Source organism: Ambystoma mexicanum, chromosome 1q (genome assembly GCF_040938575.1).
Source record: "Ambystoma mexicanum isolate Mex_15411 chromosome 1q, UKY_AmexF1_1, whole genome shotgun sequence".
Lineage (NCBI taxonomy): Eukaryota > Metazoa > Chordata > Amphibia > Caudata > Ambystomatidae > Ambystoma > Ambystoma mexicanum.
Window position 1 is genome coordinate 929,631,273 of NC_090922.1, and position 18,618 is coordinate 929,649,890.

The following is an 18,618-nucleotide window of genomic DNA, read 5'->3' on the forward strand; positions in this document are numbered from 1 at the left end:
AACGCTGTAATTTCAATAGATCCTTCAGAATGCATAGCCGTATATCTAACAGCACTGCTTATTGGAAGTCCAAACCAGGTCAGTGTCTCTATGCTGATGCCCCGAATAATACATTAGATGCACAACAATATTCTGTTGCAATTGTAACCTAGAATTAACTACTATTGAACTTTTACTAAAGTGCTTAGTGCACAATGCAACAACTAATAAGAGGCTAAGTGCATAATGCAACATCTTGATATAAACACGATTGCTAAGGTGTCTTGTGTATGGTAAACTGTTTATAAAGTGCTTAGAGCAATAACTAGTAAAGTGCCTAGTGCATAATGCAACAACTCATTCCAATAAAGCAGCAAATTAAGTTCAAAACGATGTGCAGATCACACAGAGCAATCCACATCGAAGGAGCAGAGTTCCTAAAGGAGAAAATAACTGCACCATCCGACAATACCTCCGAGCTCAAGCAACGACATTCACTTAGAACCAATACCGTACAATAAAAAGACAATTCAGAACATCATACTTCTCTCACCTGGCAGCAATAACCTGGAATCACCTACCCAAAAACATAAGCAACACAAAGGATCATCTGGAATTCAGAAAACTACTCAAAACTTCTTTGCTTCTGAAACATGGGAAAACAACCAGGAAGCATAGACGCAACGGGAAACAAGAATCCCAGGGAAGAAGCCATGACCCCCCCAAGTATATCCTCCCTATCCAGAAAGCGGGGGCAGGGGGGACATCCCAACCAGCCATGCCCACGTACCGCTAATCCACAGGGGAACCAAAATAGGTAAGATGGCCCACATGGGATGGGCAGGAAGGGTACATAACACCCCCCCCCCCCTAACCTAAATATCCCCAACCCAGGGTGGAGGAATATGACTAGGTTAACAGAGGAAAACTGCCACTCCTCAACAGGCCTGCCAACTAAGCAGACAAACTACAATTCCAAACACACAGGATAATCATAGATGTTGAGAACAGAAACACAAAGACAAAGAGGTAAGGAAAACCCGCTAACCCAATTCTCAACTTTCTACATATAGTTTTCATGCAGACAATCACACAACCACCTCCTGACACAGCAATCCGCATGCACTTCCCCACACTGCAACAACAGACTAACAACACATAACCTGGCACAACAGCTCATGGGAACTCGCACAGACCCAAACACCGCACTTTAGCTCAGCGAACGGTGCAAACCGAACTGAAGCTGCCAACAGAACATCACAATTCTCACTTTCCTATTCCCACTAACCCCTCCACTCCCCCACTTTCTTCACACTTTCCTTTTCAGATCCGCCAGAGTGACTGCGGACCACTCCGGTGGCGACGGTGCACAATACAAATGCCTTTAATAGTAACAATTTATTTTTTTGGCATCATATATACAGGCACCAGAGGCGCCAAAGTCATCTGGTCGAAGCCAGGATGTAAATCATGTACAGACCATTTATATTGACATATGGCGATGGTTCCTGCAGGTGCTGTAATGTCATTCAATGTAAGCATATATTTGGTGTAAAATAAACAGCACAATGAAAATAATCAGAGGACAATGCGGCTGTCCTTTTACATTGCAAGATGATACATAACATACAAAAAGGTCATTGCTCAAAAATGAGCGTCAGGGTCTCCAAGTGCAGCCCCCAAGAGCTCCAATAGCACCAAATGTCCAGGATGAATTTCCAAATAACTTTTAGTGTCAATGAAACCATTAATTGGATCTCAATTTTACAGTCTGAACTTAATCCTGGCATACATTTTGCTATGGTGGAGTATGGGACAAAGATGACCAAGCAGCTGCTGTCTGTTTATGCTGCACACGTGACAAGGCTTAGTAAGCAAAAGGAAGAGTTTGATAAAGTCATAGATAAAATAAAAACTGGACGTGGTCATAACGAACAACCCAACCACCTATGCTAGGCAGATGACTTCTAGATAAAAGGAGGGGTCTGTGTAAAGCCCCAAACCTTACAGCCCACATCATCGGTCTTCAACCTGTGGCACTTCAGATGTTTTGAACTAAGACTCCCTTAGCTCTGTCCTAGGCTGATGAGATTCTGTTGTATTCACGGGTGGACTGGGAACCAAAAGAGGCCCTGGAAATGATTACAGTGGCCCCACATTACACATTTTCAGCCAGCCAAAGCCTTTTCCTATGAGAAAATTTGAAAATAAAATAGGTTACCACACAAAAGAGGCCCAGGGGGCAGAGGCCGACTGAGAAACCTGTAGATTTCCCTAAAGGCCAGTCCACCGCTGGTTGTAGACAAAAGCATCTGGAGAGCCAAAGTTTGCGGAGCCATCGAGCAGCTGGAATGTAAAAGACTACTCAATGTGCTAATACGCTGGATAGTATAACCGAAGGACACAGGTGTGACTCCCAAGGAAGCCAAAAAAAAGCTTTTCATCTTTAGACCAAATAAGCACCCTTAATCGGGTAATACAATCATATGCCAAGCGCGCCACGGTACATGTCATTTGCAGCACGTGCTGCGCTTTAGCATCCATCATCGCTCAAGCATAAACATGATGACCATTTAGTAAATGGCCAAAAAAGCAGAATTCCAGGTCATTTTATAAGACTCACAGCACGAAGAGAAAATCCCTGGGGTAAGTCCCAAAAATATCCACTGGACCCGTCCTTGCCTTCCGTTCTTTAAAAAAAGAAAGCAGCTCGCTTCTTGGAAAGAGTTACTCCATTTAAGATACAGACCAAACAGCGCACCCATAATAGCTTCACAATGTAAGAGCAATCGGTGATGCCTTATATACATATTTAACTCCCACCCCCGCCTCTAGGTTCATATTTACTAATAAAACAACACAAAGGATTATTCAAGTCTCAAAAATGAGCAAGCGCTTACTTTTCATAAACCAGTTCCTCGTCTGTACAGAAATAGTGGGTATTGACAGTGCTCTTTGGCTTATTCCTCAGCGTTGCAAAATATAATCGATCTGCAAAACAGAAAAAAAGAAGAGTTTATGAAACAGAAGAATTCATAATCCATGTCCTTCAATCCTGGGCAGTCAATAACATCACAGAGCTAATCGATGCACATTCCATTAAAAGGGAGCATGCTGCTGACACCTGCGTATTATGCGTGAGGAAAACATGAGGAGCAGTTGGTGGAACGCATGTTGGAATGGCTCTATTTTCCAAAGACGGGGGTGCCTCAGAAGGCGCTCCTCCCTCTACCCCTCAAAAGAAATTAAATAGAATCTCTGCAGTGCATGTCACCATACCGAAGGCTATTACAAAAGTACATCGCCTTTACCTTCCTAGTTCAACAAATCGACACACAAACGAATGTCATCTTAGTCCGTCCATAAAAACAATTATGTATAGCTTGCGGATGCGCCCAAGGCCCACTAGAGGCAGTCTACTGCACTAGCAGAGGCGGAGTATGGGCAACATTTCTCAAGACGTTTGCTTTACGGGGTCCACCCAGTGCAGAGCAAAAGGACCGGTCCACTAACGTGAGCAGAGAAATGTCCTGAACGAATGTCCATGCTGCAGAAGGAGAAGCGTCAGGAACAACAGACATCAGACCTTCTACCTTCAGGCAGTGGCAGAGGCTGAGCAGGCCACGTTCAGGCACTACTCTCACTGTGGGCATTGGAGTGCCCCCAATAGAAGCACCCCTGCTCTGTCTAGGCTGTGTGGTAGTTGACCCCCTCCCCACGACAGGCTGATCTCCCGTTTGGGCGGAGGGCATTAAGGTACGCCCAATAGAAGCCCACTTGTGAGCTGAGCGGTACTTATTCGAGACCCAGGGCTAAAGAGGCTGCGCCCCTACCCCTGCCTGCTCTCCCATTGGATCTGGGAGAGAGAAGGTCATGCTCTTCCAATCACAGGACATACTAGTTGTGCAGAGACCCAGTAGAGGAGCCCTTCAAGCGCCTATATAGCCCCAATCCACCATTCTATTGAACTGAAGGCTCAGAAACGGTTTTTGGTGTATAGCGTTGGTCAGGTACAGTTATGTTAGAAATCTTTTGCAGTACCTAGTGTGATGGTCTCTTGCTTACGGATACATGGGTGTGGCTGCAGGTATAGAATGTGTGAGTGGGGCAAGGGTCAAAGTAAAAAAAAAAACTGATAACTATGTTCCCCTTTTGCCCTGCCCCGGCCCCACTGCAGCATTGGGTGTTCCAAATAGAACGTGAATAGAGGTCAGATTTCCCGAAAAGTGGGGGACCGCCATAGCATTGTACCGTGTAGTTCCCACCCACTTGGATTTCTGGGTGTCCGTGTTGCTTGGCTGGTTTTCTATACAAGGAAAGGCATTGGCCGCGTGAGAGAGGGGGTCAGTATTTGTGTCAATGTGCGAGACTGAGATACTTGCTGCCTGTTGCGTGAAGTTGGCAATGCCATTGCTACCGATAGGGACATATTAGGCATGTGGAAACTACACATACCGGTTAGTGGCTGTTACAAGTTAGGGATATCAGTGTAACTGGGCACCCGAATCTCTGAAGTACTATTACTAAATATGGAAACACCCTGGAAGTTATCTATGGAACGTAAGCCCCTAGTGTTAAGTGGGAACACAGCGAGTCACCTTTAAATTTGACAAGAGCGCCTACACAGCTCCAAAGAGAAAACGACTCTAAAAAGCATTTATGTTCTCCTTTTACTAGACCAGTGGTCTTCAAAAAGTGGATCCCAAAGGATGTCAAAGGGGTTGGGGGGTGGGGGTGAAGCTCTTCAAAAATGGACTAAAATATGAGCAGCTGTGGCATCTGCAGGGGGCAGGCAACATTTTATTTAAGGGGGTTCAGCATAAATAAGTTTTAATACCAATGTACTAGACTATGTCAGTAGCGGTCAGAAACTAGAAAACGCTACAGAATAAGGAACTGCCAGCAAAGCAAAATAGGTGAAATTCACCTCTGCCTTAATAGCTCTGCAGATCAATCCTCGTTTACTGCTTTTGGGAGAATGTTGTTTCTGCGTGATTTAGCATGGGGCACACGACCAATTAGGGGGTGAAGATAGTTGACAGTCATATGCCAGAAGCACAAAATGGCTAAAAAACAAAATTTGGTGTGGGAGAACAAGTAAGATTGGCAATTGTACTCCAAGAGAAAAATGGCAAGGTGGGTGGATTTTGCCCATAATTCACTATTCTTTCCAGCAAACAAATTGTCTGGGCCTCAAGACCAGGGACCGCAATCTCTCCAGTGCTGAAATCCCTCCACAATGCTTTCTGGTGGCGGGACCCGCACTACATCCACATTTCTCTTCCAAAATACCTTCATTTGAGCTCTTTGCTCAGCAACCGCAAAGTCTCTGAGGGTCTTACGCTTCACAAAGGCGCAGAGTTGGGGTGGGGGGTAAGATTTCTCTCTTCTGCATGGCCCTCCCTCCGGAATGACCTCCCTGCCCCTCTCAAACTTGAGCCAAACCACTTGAAGTTCCGGAAGCAGCTCAAGACCTTCTCTTTCTCCTCTGCTTTCTCTCCCCCCCCCCCTGCTGACATACCTGTCTCTTGCACCAGCTGGTTGCCTGGCTACCCTCAAAGTCAAGATCAGTCTCCCCTGCATTGCCTCCGGGCCTACCACACATTTAGGGTCTGTAACTGATACCCACAGTCCCCTGCCTCCTTGCACTTACCCAGAGTCGCACTTGCACGATCTGACTGACACATAGCCCAGTAAGATCGTTTGCCTGGTCCTCCTTGTCTTGTCGCGCCTAGAAACACTTGCGTACAGGCGCGTTATAACTGACATAACATATCATACCCAACCCTAGACACAATGTCCAGCAGATCAATGAAACTACTGAGAACAGGTCATGGGAATTCCCACCAATGGGGTGAAATCATGAAGTGGGGTGGAGACAGAGCAGATTGAGAGAAGGTGTGGAGACCTGTGTCAAGATCTCCATTACTAGAAAATAAGGGATGTAGGACTCCTCTGTGCTGTGAAATGTTGAGTTGGCCCTTACTGGGAGAACTTGGGAGCATTTAGTGTGCAAGGCCTCATCATTTGCGTACAACATTGTGACTAATACATTATTACCCAATTTTCATAAAGGTGCTGCATATCCTAAACAGCAGGGGTAAAAGTGCAAAGTTGTAGGCTGCTCAACGGCATAAAAGGTCACTCACACCCTCAGTTCTCCACATAGACAGAGAAAACCATGTTGTACTTGCCAAAAGCCAATTGTCGCCAGTCAATGGCTACTGTGAGTCACATTTTGAGGCCTGGTGAACGGGACAGCATTGCTGCTTTATACAGAAATAATGAGGGCTGCAGAGACACTAAAGCCTATGATTGGTTTGCAGAGCAATGACACAGACCAGAAGGCTGTGTAGCTGTGAAGCCAGATCCTGTTCAGAACGAAGCTCTCACCATACAGGTATGACAAAACCTAGGGCTTCAAAACGAGGCTCAGCCTCGCTTTAAGCATGCAGGAATGACACATGGTATGGTCGTTACTGGCTAGTTAATGCTCATGTATACTGGTGCAACACACCAGAAGCCATGTGAATATATAATGTGGCAAGAAAAGGGGAATATGTGCAAGTAGGAGATTGTGCACCGCTAAAATAGTGTTCCAGGTTAAAGGATGTTACTTTAGGAAGCGTGATGTTCACATTAAACTAATTAAATGTACCCAATCCACATAGGATTCTCATGGTCTAAAACCCTATAAACAGTTACTGAATCTGTGTGCGTCGTATTATGTTCCCCGACAGGGATACCCTACTGGTTTCTCTGTCGGTTTCCCTTAATCTGCAAAGAAATAAACTGACTGTCTACTGCTCCAACCTTGAGCCAAGTTTTAGATATCATTTTTATGTAGTATAGGGCATCAGATGGCGTGCAGTATAGTGTGTTCCAAACTGCTCCCTCCTCCCACTACCCTCCAGCCCTCTCTTGGGGGGGGGGGGGGCTTCCCTCCTTGTGCGCCCATGGCCAGATCTATAGTTAGTCTGTGGCTTTGATAGCTTCTTGGTGAAGAAGGCTGCACTAACCGGATGATTTTGCAATGTTCGGAGTAAGGCAAAGGTTTTTCTTAATTTAGGCATAAGTGTTAGAAATGCAAACTGTGTGAGTTACTGCTAAAATAGCTTGCGTTTACAGCCCGTTGCCTCGAAAACGTGGGACAGGTTTACAGTAACGCATTTCCCAGAGATCGTCATTGCCTGCTGTAGAATGGGGATGGGGGAATAGGTGCAGGATTGCGTACATTTTGAGGTTTGTAATGTAGAGTGGTGCCCTTCTTCTCCTGTACTCACCTCCACTTTACAGCTCAAGTACCCGTCACACCCCCCCACCCCCCCCCCCCCCGTCTGTTCTGTGCGGCAATGCCATTGTCTCTATTCCCGTGCATTTACCCATCCACTCATAAAAACGTGGCCTGACCTACACCAAATGTAAAATTATTTGCTTTGTCAATCCTTGTGCAAGGCGGACAGAAAGACTCAAGAACACATATTCGGAATAAAAACATTTTGGGCATCAATGAAGGACATGGTCAAAGTCCACAAAAAAAAAATAAATGCACAGCGGTAGGGTTTTTAGGCATAAAGGTAGCAAACCCCATAGAATTGTTCAATTTTAATGCAACAGAGGCACACGAGTGAGTGCTCTCCTCACGTGGGATAGAATATCGCATTTAAGACCATGCTGTTACAGGTATCCAAGTCACAATAACACTCACTGAATCATTTTGGTGAGAACAATGCTATTTTCACTTGTTCTCCAACCTAGCATTCAGCACTTTCCCCAAAAATTCTAGGACTGGATTTAGATTAGTAAATAAAGCCAGCCCTAGAAAATGTGGGAAGTGCTTTTTTGTGGGTGTGGGGTTACAAGAAAAACATCACCTCACTGAACTATTGTTATACCATAAGGCTCTTAGACCGACCCGCTTCTACTACTGCCACCAACTCGCCATCTCGAGCTTTAGGAGGAAGAGATCAGGAGTACTGAGCTCCCCTGTTATCGCCCGAAGAACTGGAACTCTCCAACTCCATCACTAAGATCAGAACATTCCTACTAGTCTTTTAGGAAGCATCTCGAGTCTCTTCTTTTCTTATACAGAGTGCGGCCTGATCCAAGTACACTGCTAGAAGGTCATGGACTGAATTTGCAATGTTTGATGTCCTGAAACTTTGTTTTGCCCGACTATGCTGTAACCAGCGGCTTGATGCCCCTGGGTTTAGTGCGTATAATACATGCATAAATAAAGCCTCAGAGCGCTGCCATGTCACTAGTAACAATGTGTTCCTACACTCCATTTAATTTTTACTTCCGAACTTGTACAGCATAAAGCAAAACAAATCAGTATGCGTCTGTTTCGTTTCTATTAATCTTGTCACTCATTTAACTAGCCTCTGGCGTCAGTTTCCTCTGACTACTGCTGCGATATTCAGCAAAATTGACGATTGTGGGACATCAATGGGCAAAGTAAGATGCAACAAGCATCAATGCGATTAGCTATGGAAACAATACAGGCGGAAGAAGGAAAACTTGGGCAATCAATATTATTGCAAGTCATTGAGAAGTACAACACGCAGATCACACATCTTCATAAGGATTCAGCAAATTGGAAGGCAACGCCATGTAGGAGTTTTGCATAGGGCTGGTGGCAAGAAGGGCTACAGATAAGAACTAGAGGTAAGAGTATTATAGCCATATTTTTGGAAATTTGGAGAAAGGTTTTTTTTAAAAGGGAGCAAAAACGTAGCCCTGTGTTTGTTTGTTTTATTATTTGTAATGCGCAACATACCCTAAGGTTACAGGGCACAGCAGTTACATGAATATGTGAAGCTTAATTACAACAACGTCAATATTTACACACAGGTATTAAATACAGGGTATATACATATAGAGCATATTTATAGGCGGATGGTGCAAGAGCAAAAATACAAATGATACATACAGCTTGCTTACATCAGCAGTATATACAATATATACAAGTATGGGTGATAGTAAAGGGAGTGTGTGTAGGTATAATCCTGGCTGCTTGCTACATTTAATAATCATTCGTTTTCAGTCACAGGATAGTGTTGGTCCTAAAATTTTGGTAGGGAAGGTCAGTTCTCAATGTGGGAGGTAGGGAGTTCCACAGTTTGGCTGCTTTCACCGGGAAGCTGTTGCCACCGATTGTGGAGCGATTGAAATTAGTTATAGAGAGGCAATCTTTATAAGCTGTTCTAGAGGGTCTCAGGGAGATTGTCTATGGAATCTGTTGACCAGGTAAGTGGGTACAGCGTTATTAAGGGATTTATAGGTAAGTGACAAGGTTTCTAGGACGATTTTGTCATTGGTTGGGAGCAAGTTATTCTGTCGGCTACTCTCAGATGTGGTCTCTTCTAGAGATGCCTAATGCCGCTCTAAGGGCATTATTTTGTAAAGTTTGGATTTTTCTAATGGTGGCTTTGGTTGACCCAAGAAAAGGGCATTGCAATAGTCCAGGCGAGACAGGATGAGGGCTCTAGCCAGGGTAGTGCATCTAGTGTCAGAGAGAAATGGTTTAGCTGTGCGGATGAGTTTACACGTGTAGGCCATTGAGGATGCTAGAGAGTTAACCTGTTTAGCAAAAGAGATGTTTGAGTCAAGGGAAAATCCTAGCGTTTTTACCTCATGCCCTACTTTGATGCTGTTGCCATCAATTATAAATGAGGAATAGTCAGGTCCTAGTTTTTTTTAGGCTAGAGGTGGTGCCCAGGATGATGAGTTTGGTTTTATCATCATTCAGGTATAGTCCATGCGTGGCCATCCATGCCTGGATGATGATGTACACTCTATTCACCAAGGCCAAATCCTTTTCATAATCCCCAGAAAGCGAGAGGTGGAGTGAGTGAGGGTGGGCTTCATTTTAATCAAGTAAAAACAGCTTTTAACTATAAGGCATTGTTCTTTCGATCCAAACTTTAAGTGAAAATTGTTTAAATGAAAACAAGCTTTTTAAAAATCAAATGTTATTTTGCTGCACTGAGTCACCAGCGTTGTTCGATGCACTGATCCTCGTCTGTGCCACGTTGTGCCCCCAACCTGAGGAACCAGACCCCAGTCTGCTGGGAACGAGCGCAAGAGTGAAGAAAGTGGGAGGGAAAGCAGGGAGGGTGGTTGCAGACGCAGGGTGGAGTCATGCAGGTGTGGAAATGTTTTATAATGCTCTGGATGAATGTTAAGTTCCCTATGGATGGATGACCTACAAGAAAGAATCAACAAAAAGTATGTGTTTATGCAATACACTCCAAGAGAGTTTTGGAAGAATTGTAAATCAGAGCTTGAATAGCGTTAGGTGATTAAGGGGCTCAAGAGCGTGCTCAGGGAATTCCATCAAATATGTAGAGTTAAAAATATCCAGAGTGTCTATTTATGGTACCGCTGGTACCATCCCAAATAGTTAGCCTGGGATAGCCAAGTTAGCCTCCAGAAGGTAGCCTGTTCCAAGATTAGGACTTGAGAAAGTGATGCTCACGGACTACTAGCTGCCAAGGTAAACTAGGTTTGAGCAATTCTTATCAGTTGGCTTAGGAGGTAATGCCGTAAAAACAAAAAAAAAAAATATCAAAAACACACACACAACAAATAAAAGGAGGACCAATTGTCTGTGAAATGTGGGCATGGGAGTGCTGGCGCTGGTTTGCATACGGTTTATGATCCACCAATATACAATAGTGAAACAAACTCTGAGGGTATCAATCGATACTGACATTCCTTATTTACATCATTATCTAGGATTTCACTACCAAGAGACATACGAGCCAGAGAGAACTTAGTTTTGCAATTTGTCTTGAGCAATGTAGTTTCTTGGTGCTATTCTATAAAACAGGCAGATAATGCTCCACAGTGCCATGCAGATTTGCTAGCTGTTGTGTTGGTACATTTGCCAAACAGACACCATGATTGAGTGCACACTGTGCAGTCCTCCGAAAAATGTGCAATTTTACTTTGGACACAAATCTATCACCAAGCGAAATTAGACCTGTAATGGTGTGATTGTCTATCTGCAGAGGTTTACAGGGGCAATAGGTAGTAAATAACATAGTATTTGCCTGTGCGTTGGGCTGGAGCTCTGCTCCAACTTCCCAGTTACATTGTAGTGGCTTTTTGATCCAGGATTACCTTTTTAATTATTCCATGGGGCCAACTCCCAAATAGTAGTTTGGGACTGCCAATTTGGGAGGCCAGATGCAAACCTGTCTCGCATAGAATGTGTAAAGGTAAAGTAGTTGGAGAACAAAAGGGTAGGAATGCCTGCTGTGGATCTATTGACAAATTCTAGTACATCCTGAAACTCAGAAAGAGTAGGGAATCCTTTTTTATGCTGGAGAAATATTGTTTTAGGGTGCAATTGATGCACAGCTCAGAGTTCCTCCACGTGGAGCCGTGCGTGTTACATGGCTGTAATGTAAGGCTATAACAAGCTTTGTTGCTTCTACAGCACTTTATGCCCCAGTAATCCCAACACACAGGATTCAGAAGCAGGGATGGAATCTTTCAGGCTGCAAATCAACAGTATGAATACCTGTGCACCCAAATATCAGCACTGAGGGCCCCAGGGCAGCCACCTAAAGTGGAGAGAAAGGGCTTGAAACAGAAATGAATGCGCTCCAAAATGGACTCTCAGGCAAGAGAAACCGCGATCAGGGCAGCTTAAACACCTGGAAACCCATTCCAGAACAGTGGGGAGGAGCTGTATGTCAGAAACGCGATCTTACCATTATAGCGGTTCCCTGAAAAGAGCAGAATGTTAAATTTTCATTTTGTCAAAATGTTTCCTTTTTCTTTGCTAAGTTATGCCGTTTTTAAGCCTTCCAGAGTGACATTCTGGCATTACGAGCCTGGGCATGTTATAACCATTAACAAAATAGAACAGGAGAGAAAACCCCTTCTACTAACTCCCCTAGGCCCTGAATGGCCAGGTTCTACAGACAGGAAAACTGGGAACTTTTAAATGTGACTCCTCTTGGAGCAGAGCCCCAGATCCGACCTCCTGAAAGTTCTTGAGGCCTTGTGGGTACTGTCTGGGCATGACTATCAAGGGTGTGTGAGGCAGAACTCCACGGGCCGAGGCTGAGCTGTTTTGGGAGGGAATCTGTATAATCCAGCCTGTCTGCCTTTCAGTTACCTGAGCTTCAGATACCTTGTCCTGTAAAAGAGTGCAGCATGCCGATTTTAGTTCCACCCGAGGTGTGGCATCTGCTTACAAGGTTCGAAATTGTGGGGAGCTATTTAACTCCTGCTTTTACCCTAGGAGAGCCTGGTTATCTTAAGGGCAACAGTTACCAGGGACTACTTTTGGCTCCCCAAGCCAACTGGTGCCTTCCAAACGTGCCTAAGTGATATTAACTTTGAGAATAAATAAAAGAAGAAGAATTGGGCCACATTCATGGCACATTTAAATAAAGTGGATCATACATAAAGGGCAGAAAGTTCAAGTGTGCATGTTACGTGGAAGTGCAGTGTGCTGTGTACTCTGCTGCTGGTTCCCCAGAGGTAGCTCCTGCCTACTTGATAATCCCCGACATCCAGGAGCTAGTTTTAGCATCTGCTCAATTAATCTGAATTTCAAACCCTGTGCTTAATAGCTTCTTTGGGAGTCTACGGTGGGAGATAGTTGGCACTTAAAAAACAACCAAATAAATGGTTCATGTGAGTAGAACTAAAGATCCGGTCACCTTCTGGCTGCTTCAAAGCGGTTGTCGGCATTGTACAGAGCAACATGTCAGTCATATAACTGGACAGGACAATACAGCAGGCCATAACGAGCTTGTATAACAGAAACTGTGATAAAGTTCCTAAAGAAGGGGAGGGATGAATAAATAAAGAAATAGATAAAAACAAAAAAGAGCCAAACTGCCTTAAAACCAAAAATACAATTTGGTTACAAGCTCGCCAAGGGGAATAAAGAAAGGAAAGCACAAGAGTGGAGCAGGATTAGGTATAGATTAAGGGATGGAGGAGTGGAAGTCCAAACTCGACTGGGGTCTGGGTGGGGACAAAGAAGCTCCACTCCCCTCCCCAAAAGCAAAAGAAAACTGTACATCAAAAGCACAACTTCAAGTTAGCCTTTCTGGCAAAAGTGCATTTGCTGGTGTAGCTATACAGTTAACTATAGAGAACCCGGTGGACAATTAAGGTTGCTCTGGTACCTTAAGTTGTAAATGTGGCATGGCCATCTTGTGGTTTCAATGATAGGGTGCAAACATTGTGCTGAAAACGATAGTATAGCTAGAATAATGACAAACCATTCATACATTGATTTCCCTGTAACAAAGTTTCAAAAAAATGTTGAGGCTCCGAGGTAATCACCTGTTGCGAGTCACCAGCATAGGCAGGGAGGCTTCAACCAAGCTACAATAATGTCAAGAGGAAGGTCTCCTGCTCTTTACCCTTTGTCCAATTCACTTGAATGCCGACAGGCAAAGACCTGGAATCCATATCACCTCTCAAAGCTGGTCTGCTCACACAGTTGACACGGGTATGATACAAATCGTATGTGGTTTTAATAATTATGTGAACTACCAGCCACCCTACCAAAACCTAGGTATGGGTAATGTTCTCAGATTATCCTGCCACCATGTTGGCAATTTTTCATAATTATGTGCACATTTAATTAGTCGCTGCAATGCAGTGGCTTTGTTGTCACAGCAAATGTCAAACAGGGCACCTGTGACCTCTGAACCTGCTCTGTGCCACTGGAGAGCAAGAGTTGCAGATCAGGATACTGATGCAGCAGCACACAGGCGTACACTATGCTTTTGCCATGCAGTTTAACAAAAGGGGAGGAGGGTCTGTTTAGCAGTCCACACTTTCTGAAATGGAATTACCTACATCATTTTATATTTAATAAAGTTAAAAAAGGGCTTCTACACCCGTGCCAGATGGCAATTCCTCCCAAGACGACAGATGGATAGTGAAAGAGGACTATGTTTGTCAAGGGTTGATAGCTACACAAAAGGTTGGTCTCTGACATAAAGGCAGCTGCACTTCGCAAATTCGAATCCATGGCAGGGCCGATTTAACCTTTCCTTCCAATGTTGATGAATCACATACCATTGAAAATGGGGTAATAACACCTACTATTACAGTGCTTACAATCTGGAGTGAAGCGCACAATAAAAAAACTCAGTGGGACGTGCAGGCTCCCCTCAATGAGATACCATTATTTTAACTACACAACACAATATGTGATAAGCACCACAATGACATGCAGTAATATGGTCATCTATGGCTGGGTGAAAGCTCGGTATTTTTGGGCTGAATGGTGATATATATCTCGATATTGTTTATGTGGGTAAACTGCTCAGCTGTAAGCCGCCAACTACATGTGAGATGTCACATACACCTTTATTTATAAGACATTGATCAAAATAAAGTGCAAATACACTGCTCCTCTTCCTGTTTGAGAATACACACAACTCTGTAAATAAAATAAAAAAAATAGTATGTGATAATATATATGTATATAGCTTGATGTTAACGATATTGTCTCATCCTATATTGATTTTGACTATATCGATATACCTCCAAAACTCAACATATTGCCCAGCGCTAGATCTATTGCTGCGCTCAGAAGCACAAGGCATGCAGGATGAAGTGCTATTTAAAACCATGATATTAGAGTAGAAGAGTGTGTGGTGGCAATATGCTTGGCCATCAAGAAGCAATATATTTGTGTTAACAGACAAGCAAAAATGAATTACTAAAGTTTAGTTATGTTGGTGCATAATGTTTTAGGTAAGGGTTCTTGAAAAATGTTTTATTTTTGCACTAAGTGTGCTTTTAAATTGAAGTTATGTATTGTATGCAGCCCTCCAGATAAGGTGCGTACTAGGCCTTTTTTACGCATGAAAATCTTGTAAATACGACATTATTTTCCTGCATACATTTACACACACGTTTAGAGCAGAGGGCAGTGCAAAAGTCAGGTTAGTTGAAAGAAACCAGAAGGCTACTTTTGATTTTTATCTGCATGGATGTAATTGCAAGCCAGGGATAAATGCCTCTGAAACAGAATGTATTTCTCTGAAGCTAGAGAAATAATGAAAGGTGTATTCTGCCACAATGCAGAAAGCTGCCGCATTGTAATGATTTCCATACAGCTTTTGCACACGTTGGCTGGATGCCACATTGTTTTACTCTCTTGCAAAGAAGAAATGGCATTTTTACTCTCTTAAAAATCACATTTACTCTCAAAGTTTAAAAATAGGGAGTAAAATACTCCCACCTCAAAATCTTGTGTGAAGCACTGATTGTATGTAATAAAAAAGTATTCCGATTGTAGTTCAGCCTGGTTGAAGACTCCAATTTGCATCTCAAGGTGTACCGGAGCACCCCTGTACTGAAGAATTTGCTGCCCACAATTGAGATAGTGCCCCCTATGCCTTATTAGATCTCTTGCATCCATTCTATAACACCAGGCTTCGAAAATGAGGGGAGCCGTTTCACTCCTGCGTTGAGCCTAAAAAAGCATGGTTGGTTTGGCACCAACAGCTACCACGAGCTACTTTTTGGCTCCCCATGCCAAAAAAATACACACCTTTGTCCCAATTGCCCAGAGTTAAATCACAATCTATAAATAAGCATTAGGACAGACTTGTAGGACATTTTAAGCATAAAATGATCAAAAGAATTAGCTACATGTTGATTTGCGTCTTATTTGAAGTTTGATTTGCAGAACGCTATGTACTCGCTCCTGGTTCCCCAGTGGTCGCTCCATGCCAGATACCCAGGAGCTGCTTTTAGCTCCCGCTTATCTAATCATAATTTCGATCCCTGTAACGTACATACGTATGTGTATATACACACACACACACACACACACCCCTTCCCCCCCCCCACTTATAACGGAATGGTCTAGGCTTGTGTAGCTGCTTCCACTACCTCTCTCGCTCCCCACCTTCATGGTCCTCTGCAGCCCATGATATATTTAAGATTGTTCCAATCCAGACTAAAACACAGTCTTGGGGAACTTTAAATTAGCATACTTTGACTTTTCATAAATCCCCTCAGGGTCAGTTCGGCCATAAAGGACGTTAACCCTCACTGATTATGGATGAGCTAAACCAGCCCAGTAAAAATACTGAGTGCTCCTGCAAGCTGTTTAGTGAGCGCTCTTGGGCTGGCATTAACTGAACTGTTGTAAAAAACAAGTTTCCCTTTGACAGTTCAGTAGTACCCCAGCACACGTTCCCAATGAGTGATCCAAGGTTGGGGGTGTTATGCTTCCCAAGCCTTACATGGCCCACTGGGTTGCATGTTAGGGTACTGCAAGCCTAAATACCCATGAGACTGAGTGCACTGGAATCTGAATCTGAGCTGCAGGTAACAAAATAAAACAAATAGCTTTGGGTGTGAAGGAATGCAAGAGTTTAATATGCAAGTCTGTATGCGAGAGTGAATGAATCCGTATGAATGCCGATGCACGTCTATGAAGGAAGACTGAATGCTGTCTGAATGATTAATGCAGGTGTGTACTCGTGCTAGCTGGGCAGCCAGTGGATTTTTTTTATTGGTGTCCAGATTGGACAAATCTTCACCATGACATTGTGTTACTGGGCATCGAGGGCGACAGCAGCGTAATGAGTGCTCCTATGTTGTACTGACCCACAATGGTGGGTCGAGTCTGGACATATTTATTTACTGTGGCATAGCATTTGTTTTACTGGGCATCACAGGTTAAGGCAACATGAGTGTTCCTATGTGGTATTGGCCCACATTGGTGGGTTTAGTCTGGGCATATCTTCTTACTGTGGAATGGCATTTAGTACTGGTAAAGCCAAAAGTATGTTTGTATATGGTAATGGCATACATTGGTACAGCCTCGAAGAACAATATGGGCACAGACAAGATTAAACGGTTTTTGAAACTTGCATATAGTGTGTGCAAAGGCATCATGAAAATGGGTTGGAAAATACTCCTGTGCAATGTTGATGACTTATCTATTGGATTTTGTTAATGCGTTACCCTACAAAACCCATTGCAAACGTAGCTTTTGACCCAATTCCATACAGGAGTGTACTGAAAATTCATGATTTTAACCCAGTATTAATTCGGGTGGAGAACACACGCGCTCAACAACCTTTGCTTGGTTCGTCTCCTTCGGATATTCAGAAGTAAACATTTAGACCACGCCAATAAAAATATATATATATATATATTTTTTTTTAAAAAGCCACCACTGGGTCCAAGTTTGTTTCTGCTGTTTTTTTGGTCTCAATACATGCCTCGGTCAATCCCTGCTTGGTATACGCTGGTTTCGATTCTGGCGCGTTACTGTGCTCTATAAATACTCTAAATGATTATTCTGTAAGCAATCATTCAACTTAAAAAAACCCGCAAATTAAATGTCACTTTCCCTACTTCTGCAAACCCAGCGAGTTCCTCTTCTTACCAACCAAGCCATCTTCAATGCAACATCCATGGTAACCCAATGTGAAGAAGTGAAATCTGCCCCTCGCTCTGGACAGCCAAATGTCCCGTGTTCGCACATCTGCACAAGTTTGCATCTGGGACAGTTCGCATCAGAGAGGCGTCCAAAAGATAAACATGCAATAAGCAAACACTATCTGACTGGCAACATGAAAGCTGGGTACTCATTCATGGAAGGGGGGGGGGGGGCGGAAGACTGAATGGGCCAGCAGGGCTGGAGTCCGGACTGGATGTGGCAGATTTCTTGGCAGTGAATCTCAAGGCTGCTTGCTGCTAGTTGGGGCAAAAGATGAAGCGCACTTAGACTGAAGTAGAAATCGTATCGAGAAGGTTGGGGCAGAGGCAGTCCCTGGGCGGGAGGGGGGTGCATCGGCAGAAGTGGAGGGAGCCTGAGTTTGGGGAGTGGGGGCGCAGGCAGGACGTGAAGAGGGCCAAGGCTGGAGCTGGCAAAGAGAAAGTCAGAAGCTGGAGCGAGCACGGGGTGGCGCAGGCAGGCGGGCATCCCCGAGGGTGGAGGCTGGAGCCGAGGCCAGGGGATTGCGTGGAACGGCACAGGCTGGATTGGGGCAGAGCCTGCGGGCAGCAGAGACAGTGGCCGCCAGCAGCCTCCTAGGTGCAAGGCTGCGGGCTACCGATTCAGGGGGCACCGGGGGAGCAGAGATCACTCACCTTTTATGAATTCCGAAGCCCCAATGAGCTCGGCGGACTCTGCCATGCTGTAGCGATCCTGCGCTGCCTGCTACCGTCTGAAGTCAAGCGGAACGTGGATGCCCACAGCCGTCCGGGCTCTCTCCGCTCAGCCTCCAGACCCGAGCCCCGGTCCCTGCCCCGCCGCTCCCCCCTAGAGCCCGCGCCACTGCTGCTCATGCCCGCTCCTGCCCTCCATGAATTCACACAACACATCGCTCCCAGCAACACACCCCGAGGAAGCATCACGTGGTAACCGCGCACCAATCACGGCGTCGCTAGGGGCCCGTTGCTAAGGCTTTGTTTCGTCTGAGCAGGCAATGTCCGGCCCAGGAAACTTTTCTCTCTCCTCGGCTTCCCTCCGTCTCCCGCCGCTGCCGAAGTCTCGCCCCGAGGGGGGCGGCGGCCGCGGCCTTGGAAAGACGTACTCAGGACACATACTCCCGGCCGGAGCCTCACAGCACCGCCAACGCTCAACCCATCCTCTCACGTACCGGCAGCGCTTTCCAACCT

At 44.7% G+C, this 18,618-nt stretch overlaps 1 protein-coding gene across 5 annotated transcripts in view; it reads right to left on the reverse strand.

The window, feature by feature from the left end:
• The window catches only part of CDC14A (cell division cycle 14A), a 1,359,412-nt gene that overhangs the window by 1,132,372 nt on the left and 208,422 nt on the right, over positions 1 to 18,618 (reverse strand). For 3 of the 5 annotated variants that reach the window (XM_069641577.1, XM_069641576.1, XM_069641580.1), the window contains exon 2: positions 2,880 to 2,970. In XM_069641577.1, the coding sequence (XP_069497678.1) occupies positions 2,880 to 2,970 (91 nt within the window). Of the gene's footprint in view, positions 1 to 2,879; positions 2,971 to 18,087; positions 18,317 to 18,618 lie in introns of those variants that run through there. The other 2 variants (XM_069641579.1, XM_069641578.1) reach the window with 1 other exon arrangement.